The 10,303-nt window shown below is 39.6% G+C and overlaps 1 protein-coding gene across 1 annotated transcript; it reads left to right on the top strand.

Moving 5' to 3' along the window:
* The first annotated feature begins 2,106 nt into the window (after positions 1–2,106).
* On the top strand, positions 2,107–4,527 carry gpr157 (G protein-coupled receptor 157). The gene is made up of 4 exons (XM_030769846.1): positions 2,107–2,699; positions 3,154–3,367; positions 3,784–3,978; positions 4,204–4,527. Exons 1-4 carry the CDS (start codon positions 2,323–2,325, stop codon positions 4,408–4,410), a joined length of 993 nt encoding a protein of 330 aa, XP_030625706.1. The 5' UTR covers positions 2,107–2,322; the 3' UTR covers positions 4,411–4,527.
* Positions 4,528–10,303: the final 5,776 nt, after the last annotated feature.

Here is a 10,303-nt window from a genome sequence, read left to right as displayed (position 1 = left end):
CTCACAGCACAGCTAATCAAAGGAATATATGTCATCACAACTGTGATTGGACTTTGTCACAGTTACATCAGTTTTACTAGATCTTTGCTCATATGTCTTTGTACGCTACCATGATTTACAACGTAAAATAAAAGCCGACTTTTCCCATCTTCTCTTCACTCAGAAAAAAAGGAACTTGGTTATCATAAAACTTAAGTAAACCCTTTGGTCTTGATTGTCTGACTTTAAAGAATAAGCTCATTTGCACTGCTCCTGATACTTTACTTAGTTATTCCATTTTTGAAAGGTGAACCTAGCATTTCTTAAACACTCTCTGTCACACTATTTAAAAGTAATCAAAGTCAGTACATCTGTTGCTTATACAGCACAACATGATCTTAGATTTTGAATATGACAGCTATAAAGGATTTTCGTAAAAGGAAAGTTTCACTATGTATGTCTAACCCTGACGCTCTAAAATCAAACCCTTGTTAAATGTCCCTGACCCACCTTTGAATATTGTAGTCAAGTTGAATATTAAAGCACTTTAGCCTTGCTCTGATGTCTCCACGGCAAGGAGGAAAATTCCACTACTGTTATTCCTTTTGTATTATTCATCTGTGAGCGCACACCGTGAACATTTTAATAGATATTGTTGACTACACGATGTTTGTAAGGAGAAACCAAGGCATGTTTCTTTTGTATTTGCAAAATATATGTAATTCCAGCATCCTAATGTTTTCGCAATGAGAAGCAATAAGATTCTGCAGACAGTCACAGCGCAAAGCATAAATGATTCACAGCTATAGTGCAGCACCACAGAGACAGCTTGCAAGGGTGTTGAACCGACATGTGGATTCCCATAATGTGAAGAACAGGGGAATGCATTGATTCTCTCTCTCTCTCTCTCTCTCTCTCTCAAATGATGCATTTACTGCAGAGCACGGCAAGATGGAATACTGCAGGTCTTTGTAAACCATAGCACTGCATTGCTTGTAGCTAACACACAGCAGAGAAGGGTTTTTTTTTTCTCTTTTAGTGCATCAGCAAAATGAGAACTGCAAAATCCTTGTGTGGCAGATGGCACCGAGGAAAGAAAAAACAAACAAACAAAAAAACTATACTCCCTAAGTGGATACACTCCTATTCAGTATTTTACTCCAGCTTTCTGTTCCATGACTGAATGATTATTTGTTTGTTTATGAAATTATTATGCACCCAATTATTGCCCACCCCCCTCTCTCACGCCCACCATGAAACATCTTACGTGGCAAAAAAAAGGGGTTTGCGCGCCTGTTCGTTGACATTTTTTCAATGAGAATCCACGCTCGCCCGTAAGCATACACAATGGTAGCACAGCATCTATATGTCCAGGATGTGTAGCAACTCATAGTTATTCCTCTTGATTTAATGAGGTGCTCAGCAAATGCTTGAAAGCGGCGCACTACACATAAAGACTGTATTGTACTTAAGTTAAGTAATTGTAACAATCCAATCCTTCATTTTCAAGTTCTCTTTCAAATTTCCAGGTGCTAAAATTCTGCATGTTGTTGGTGCATCGCGCCATCTGATGGTGCTTTAATGTGAGTGCACTTCTCGTTACTGGGAACTTTATTTGTTTATTTATTTAATGACAACCTGCTCGAATTAAAATCAGCATGTTGTGACCACTGGCTGGCCATTCACTCTCCATACAAATCACTGTACGTTGTCAAATTAAGGAATGTTACATTTTTAAAAAGGGTTATGCAGCATGATTTGTGTGGATAAATTCAGACACTGTAATCGAGCGTTAATTGTGCAATAGCCCATGTTCACGAAAATCTAGCCAATCTAAAACATCAGTCTTTGTGATTCAGTGCAATCCATGAAAGCTTAAAGACATGATTTGGCCCCAGAGTTTTGGACTGAAAGTAAAGAGCAAAATTTCGTTTAACTCGTGTTCCGGGGTAAACTATTTTTAAAAGGAGGGACAGGGAGGAGTTAACATGTAAAACTGGGGGAGGCAATACTTCTCCCTCCATGTTTGTTAGGTGTCGGAATATCGTACCTTATTGTCACACGTTGTTGTGTGTTTGTTGCTTTGTGTAACCAAAAGGTGAAGTGATTTCGTTTTACAACTCCAGTGGTTGTTGTTTTAACTCCTCTTCATGACTCAAAGCCGATTAATATGTGATTCATGAGAACCGCGAAAGGGAAAAATTGGAATGGAAGAAGTTGTTCAAGACACTCGTAACCCTTATTTTGAGAAAGTGAACGATTATAGGAATATTTCTCTAAACAAGGTTAAGGGATACATTCCTGCTCTCCAACCTCTGATATAGACTAATTTTAGGAGAAATTATGGCCGATGACAATCGTACCGAAGTGTTTGTTTACGAGCAGATTGTTATATTGATATCGTGCGCCCTGTCGCTCTTGGGATCTCTCTTGATTATATGCACATATATAATTTGGACTGATCTGAGAACTACGCCTAGAAAACTGTTGGTCTTTTTGTCGGTCACCGATTTGCTTTCTGCGCTTTCTTACTCGTATGGAGTTGGGAGGATTTTTGACTCCAATTCAGTGGAGTGCATTACGCAAGGAGCGATTTCCACTTTCGCAAATACAAGCTCCTTCTTCTGGACTGTGGCCATTGCAGTTTACCTATATATTTTCATCGTTAAATCAAGTCAGAGACTAGCTGACAGCCTGGTGTTGTACTTTCATCTTATCAGGTAATTGAAGTATTTTCCTCGTTTTTTAAATAGTGTCTTAGTCCACAATTACGTTTGCTTATCACCGTTTACAACTTTATAACACTTCCACTTAAATGTCACTTTTGAGTGACACTCCTGCTCAACAAATTTAAGTAAATTTGTGTATATCGCCCTTTCCATCAAGTGGATATTAGCTGAAAAATATATGAGTTGATGTCCAAGTCTCGTAAAGAAGTAACCAGTATCGATTACAGTAGTTGTGTCATGTATTCTAAACCCAATCTGTTGCCTCTAATAGAACCAAACGTATTTTGCTTTACGTTTTTCTAGCATTATAACTTTATTTTTTAATTTTAAAAGTGCTATCCAATTTTGAGTCATTCATCATAATAATTTTCAGGAATTACTGCATCCTGAAGTCTATATCTGTGTCTGCGTAAGTAGCTTATCTTTCTGTTTCTGTCTGATTTAGTTGGGGTGTCCCTTTGGCCATCACTGTGGCAGCATTGGCTTTACAAAAGATCGGTTATGACGCCTCAGAGGTGTCTGTGGGCTGGTGCTGGGTTAGCATCCAAGCCCCAGACCACGTGCTGTGGATGCTGCTGACAGGCAAGATCTGGGAGATCCTTGCCTACGTCATCCTTCCCGTCCTGTACATCCTCATCAAAAGCCACATCCACAAAGCTGTAAGCACTCTTACTATTCCCAGCATTCACTCACTTTCTACTCTACATATACAACCACACAATGACATACATGTTAGAGTGACACACATTTATTGATTTTCAACAAAATAAGCGTTTTAAACGTTAAATGGTGTTGTGGAGTGTTCATGGGAATAAACTTGGATGTTCAAAGAACTTATGAATGTTACTCCACTAAAGTAAAATGAACACTTGTGAACTGAGTTGAATTTCAGCTGAAAAATGAAGTCAAGAATTGGTAGTTGTGTAGTGTGTTATCGTGATGAGTAATGCAAACGCTAAGGCTGCATAACAGACCAGGTCCTTAAATGAAATTTACACAATTTTTACACTAAACCACAATTTGATCATAGAGGATGCTAAACTCTTTTTTTTTTTTTTTGTCCTTGGACCTCCAGCACGCTGCTCTCTCAGAGTACCGTCCCATCCTCCACAGCAACCCAGTGTCTAGTTCATTCTCCGCAATGGCCGACAGAAAACTCACTCTCATCCCCATCATTTTCATCTCTCTGCGAATCTGGAGCACCGTGCGTTTCCTGCTCCTACTGCTGGATTCCCCTGCAAGACAGAATCCTGTGCTGGTTACCTTACATGTGAGTGTGGGTCCCCAGAAGTTCTGATTGAACTTACTTCCACTCAAATTAGTAACTGTCATCACAGAGACACAGACACGGAGTTCCACTTGGCCAATTTGTTTTAGATACATAGATCACTCCATTAAAATGAATTGCTTTATAAATGGCTTTCAGATTTTATGAATGATTTTTTTAATGGTGCTGCTATTTCAAGTTTCATATAAAGTCTTATTTTCACCCCAGGGAATTGGAAACACTTTTCAGGGAGCTGCAAACTGCATCATGTTTGTGCTGTGTACCAAGCCAGTGCGAGTGAGGCTGGTAGCTTTGCTTTGCTGCAGAAGCATCAGCAGTCATGGAGTGACAGAATCGCAGTCCCAGCACAGGGGTGGTGGGGACGCTCCTTCACATGCAGAGGACAGGAACCGGCCTCAAGTGCTGGGCGAGTAGGAGGAGCACCGAGTGCAGGGCCGTTCTCGCCTTTGATTGGTCGACTCCAATGATCCGCGTATGACGTTACCAGTGAGAGTACACCATGTTGCAGATCTCTTTTACAGTGAATGAATCGACATACGCTCTGTGTGGACTGTAGCCCTCTCTGCAATGAAAGTGGAAAAAAAAAATAGGAGGGGGGTGTCGGACTCAACAACCGCAGCCTTCTCATTTCAGCAAGTGCCTTCAAGGATTAAAGGGTACTGCAGTCACATGCATCACACCCCCACACAACACGGGACACAAATGCACTTTATATGACCAGCCTAGGCCAGCATTTTTTAGAAGTGCTTTTTTTAGTGGGTTTTTTTTCTTCTCTGTATTGGTTGAGTGTTACTCCAGCCTGTATTTTGATAGTGGTGCCATGACTATTTTTTTTTTTAAAATTCTTATTATTCTTATTATTTTATTTTCATTTGAAACGAGAAATCCTAATTTAGGGCAATACGAGCATACAGAGATAATATATTATTTAGTGACCAAAAACTCTAAATGTACTGTAAGAAACCTCATTAAAATGCACATAAGCATTCTAATGGACTTAACGCATTTTATTTTTATTTTAAAAATGTTCCTGTGAACATAACAACGCTCCAGAGAATATTTTTAAGTATAGAAATGAATTAAAAAGGTCTCTGTTTACTATAAGCGCGTGTACTGTACTATATCATATATTTACTGTGAAATAATATAACCACGCTCCGAGCAAAACACAATCAGGACAAAAACACAAGTCGGAATTTGTAGATAAAAAAAAAAAACCTCATTCCCTACATAAGCAAAGGTGTGGGAACGAGGAAACCTCGTGCCTTTTTATTGTTGTTGTTACACCATGTTACAGAATTGTATTTTATGACTACGTTATTAAATTTGGCTCTGAGAGTTTACAGAACAAAAGTTTGTGGATTTTTTTGCTCGTTTGTTTGATTGCCTGCACATCACTGTGCTCTTGTGTGCCATGAAGTGGGTAGTGGTAGACACGGTGGCAGGGAACCAGTTCAGTCCAGAATATATATCTCAGGACAGCTGCTCAATAGTCCCTCACTCACCTCACTAAATGACCCTGTGTTAGCTATTAATTATGGATTCCTGTAAAGAGGATCACCGTTTGTGGCTGTTTCCCTCTGTTTGTGCTTTCTGCTTTCTGTTTCTGAGTCAGTGTAACTTTACTGGAGGGGGTTTTAGTGTAGAAGCTTTGGCTCAGAGCCAGTGTAAATATTTAATGATACAAACAGAAAGACTGGCATTATCCAGAACAATAACACCCTAGTTGATCATCTCTCTAAAGTTCTACGATGTGGGCAGAGATTTCCGTGGAATAACTCAGACTCCTGTGATAATTGGAGAAGGAACTAGCTAAACCAGAGATACAACATAGCAGAGTTTATCACAAACACCAGAAAGGGAACAAAAAGCCACTGAGAAGGAGTGTGTCTGTCCCCAGCCAAGGCCGCACAAAGAGACATACAAACCAATCCATCTTATACACACCTCTCAGATGTTTTCCAGAACTTGCTACATAGAACAGTGTAGTCATGAGGCACATATTTTCCTGTAACACTTTGATAAAGAGCCCCTCTGAAACACTGATGGAGTGATGCTATTTTAATACCACCCCTGAGCCATTTGCTGGGTGAACAATTAAAAGACCACATGTGATAGGTCAGACGTCAAAAGCTATCAACCCACGACATACATTGATAGAGCCCACAACTATTTGGCCTCTTCGGAAGAAACATAGTCTGAGTAAGCTTGATTCAGCGTAGGCAAGACAGCAGTTAGTTCAACACTGCAGACCCAGTAATACAATTGAGCATATAGACACATTACATCATTATAGATTAAACGTATACCAGGATGTCATGCCATATCTTCACTGTATATGCCAGAGCTTGTAGCATATGATTAAGTTAGCTCTCAGTTCACAGCAAGAGGATGTGCCACAGAAAATAGTTGAGAAATAAGGTACAAAGTAAGCGAAGAAAAGGGAAGTGCCTATTTGTAACACGTTACTGCAAAAAGTATAAATGTACAGCATCAACACTCCTTATGCTTTGCCTTGTGACTTTTGTGGGACAATAGCTCATTGAGTTAAGTTGTGCAATGGTTTATTGTCATGAGGGTATTCCTCATGAATCCAGAGATAAACATGTGTTTGAAAAAGTTGCCATTGCCGAACTTTCACAGAGGGCATGTTAAAGAAACACAGCACTTGGTCTGTAATGGTGCTCAGATTTACATGAGGAAATGAACACTTAGATTATTAATGTATGATCAATGAAATGTTATTTGTTTCAGCTTAATAACGCAACAGTGATACTTCAAGGGCTTTTGTAGTTCTTTAAGAAGTGTCTCATAAAATGCTGTCTATTCAGGTAATAAACTGGAGATAATGTAGACTATAACTAGAATATTGTTTTAGGGCTTTGAAAGTATTCCAGCCCAAGATCATCACTCATTAAATCTCAGGGATACATTTGTCACACTGGGCTGTAAGTATGTTATTACATATGATTGTATGATAACGTAGAGGGGTAACTCAAACACAGCCGTTTTCACCTTCTGTCATAAAACTCTACACCAGTTCTTGTGAGATTTCTCTGGTGCTGACCTTGCTTGGACCGATTTGGGTTTAAGGCTCGTGCTAAACCTGTAAAGTTCTGAAAGATACACACATTCTTTTTGCCCTTGGGGAAGACATACCCCTTTGACCAATGTCCGCATTGGCTACACAACACTGCAGAGGAAACCCCCCCCCCCCCCCCCCCCCTCAAAAATCCACAATTAAAGTCGATTTACAGTCTCACATTCGTAAACACGTTCCTCAGTGCAAAATCTGATGGGTATGTTTGTCCCTCGACCTGCAGAAATTAAGAGCTGAGCACCTCCGTTTTAAGCTGATGAGATCCAATCAATAAGATTAATGAGTGGTTGGAGGGAGAATAGGAATGAGGGATTCTGCAGTACTGCACTGCAGGGGGGAGCTGATGTTGGTTGGACAGAGACCTCTACTGTCTGTTCAGCACTGCTCCGCTGGCCTTCACAGAGCTGGCCTCAGCAGTGCAGAACTGAACAAAGAAATCTATACACTTTATATACTGTGACTTTGCTTAGATATGTAAGCGTCAGTTTCTTTACAAATGTACAGCGTCTCAAATAGGGAGGAAAAAGAAACAGAACGCTGGAAATAATAGTGTGAAATAAAAGTGTGAAATGTAAATTATGCAGTCTGACCCTAATGTCAAAACAGATGTGTTTGCGCTCCTGCATACGTGGTGACCTTTAAATTATCGTGGAAACATGTATTAGCTATGAAACAGCTGAACAGTGACCCTGCTCGTCACTCGTCTCCCTCACTCAGTTTTTTAATACCGCATACGATGGGTATGTCTTTTCATGTTTTGAAACTTTGCAAAAAGAAAAGTTCACTTCACTTTCTTGCCCCTGTCTAATCTCACTTTGTGTGCAGTCTTGTGACATGAAAACTTCTCTTTTATACTTCTAGTAACGGCATAAAAACATGTTAGGTTTTTTTTTTTCTTATCATGTACAGTCTCTAAAGTAAAGCACATTGTTACAAATCAGCGTAAGACTGGAATGACTGTTGCTTGTCACTGAGTAGAGCAGCTCTTGTTCTGCACTCAACCACTGGAGCTGAATGAACACTTTGTGTGAAGTACATGCGTAACCTTTATACTCTCTGCAGTTCATCTGATGTCATGAGCAGTAGGACAATCAGTTTCGATGGATTGGAGAAGTAGTGACCAGGTTATGCTGATAAAGGGAAAAGGCCACTAAACTATTATTTGTCCTTCACATGACGGCACAGTCACCATCGCTTGCATGTGAATCAACTTATTGTGTGGGTCTGTGTGTTGACAGGTTTGGCAGAAAGACTCCATCGAATTATTCATGCTCCTCTCTCCTCTGTTTTGGGCAAGCTGCCCATTTAATTCATTAACTCACAACCAGAGGAGCAGAGGGGAAAAAAAAACATGATAATGCAAGTCCCCTTTATTCATATGAAAAATTGTTTGTTTTTCATTGATGATGGTCTCTGTGCTGGTGCCAGAGAACAACACTCTTTTAAAGCTGAAAGGAATATTGTTTCTAAAATAACTTGGTCCACAGGTTAATGAGGAGGAGTATAGCATTCACACTAGACATTTTGTATTAGGAGACAATGCGCAAAAATATCCAAAGGATTTCGTATGAAAGTGTTTGTGAACTCAGCAGTGACTGTTAGAGAATCTTTGAGAGGTATGCTTGTTTGCCCACAGGTTGTACGGCATGTGAGATTGCTGTGAAAACATACATAACATGGGTTGATGTGTTTCTAGATCAACTAAATGCACCAGATAAATCATAACATTAATATTGTTTTTTCATTTGTTCAGTCAATGCCTATTGGAGTCTAAAACTGCAATTACTGGTGCAATGGAAAGACCAAACTAATAAGGTCACAGGGGATGCACTTATTGAGTGCAGCACAGAGATGCACGTGAGAATTCAGTACATCAGTAGCAAAATGTTTTTTCTTTGTTGCTGATGGTGAGTAATTGTTCAATTATGCTGCTGGAGAATTCTTGAAATGTTTTTGTATAATAGTGGTAGGTCAAGGGATTACTTTGCTTTGATAAGTTAGTAAGCTGAGGCTACTATTGTTGCTGCAGTCAAGTGATCAATAGCAGTTTTAATGAAATCTATACACATTTGCAGGCTATGTAATTCATTACATCTTCTGTGAAACATGGAGTTTCTTTGGAGCACGGTGAAAACATGTAAACAAATAGTCAGCAAAGCAAATGTAAAGTGAGCATATTGACAAGCAAGGCATGCTGAAGGACGGGTAACGGGAATCACAAAGAAACAGTGAAAGAATGTCTTTTAACGGACCCCAGAGGGCTATCCACTTGTATACAATACGTACAGTATGTAAATTTATGAGTGTGTGAAGCAAGCTAAACAAGCAAATGGCACGCTGAAAACCCAAGGTCGCATGTTGTGAGTACAATAATCAAATGACTGCAGCAGACTTCATTGCAGCCTTTAGGAACTTTTAACTGTGACTGCTGAAAAAAAAAATATAACATAGCACACGTATGAGGTTAAGAAGAGCATCTGTAAAATAAGAACTAATACAGGCACTAAATCACTTTCCACTCACTGTCATTCTCATTTGCCTGCATGAGCGTCAAAGATAAAAGAGATCAGAGCCTGCAGGAGGCACCAGTACTCCATGCAATTCCAGTTGGCTGATCCTGGAGTCAGGCCACGGTGAGATAACAGACATTCAGTCAGACCATTTGGTTTGTATTAGAGTTCTTTTTTTTTCACTCTCAGTGAACTCTGTCTGTTCCTAGTTTTGTGCTCAATTGCCACTTCTTGTGTTTTCCCTTCCACATCAGAACACACATTATGGCCTTATGGGAATTATGACCCTGGGACAGGGTATTCAGTCTTGTTTTAAAATGGCCTTTTTATCTATGATGGATAATGCCTCTTTTCATAACATGTGACTAATATTATCAGTGTGTGTCTGTTTTCTTTTGATCCAAATCAACCAACGTCCAAGAATACTAATAACTCTCCAAGGGTGAAGATTTTTGTTTTTTCTAGTAACATGCAAGATACATAACACAATCAGTACAAATGTTATTCAGAGGAAAACACAGCAGTGAAAGAAGCACAATAAGACATACTATGGGGCACAATATCTCACTGCTGATATCTTTTATCCATCCAGAATGAAGTCAGATAGTCATCAAATAACAAAGCACTGTAACCACCAAAGTACATCCTATAAGATTTGATCAGGCGTAAGATGTTGTGCATGAATGGACTTCCCCTC

This window comes from Chanos chanos, chromosome 3 (assembly GCF_902362185.1).
Source record: "Chanos chanos chromosome 3, fChaCha1.1, whole genome shotgun sequence".
Taxonomy (NCBI): Eukaryota; Metazoa; Chordata; class Actinopteri; order Gonorynchiformes; family Chanidae; genus Chanos; species Chanos chanos.
Note: the sequence above shows the minus strand (reverse complement) of the source record. Positions and strands in the feature narration are given on the sequence as shown.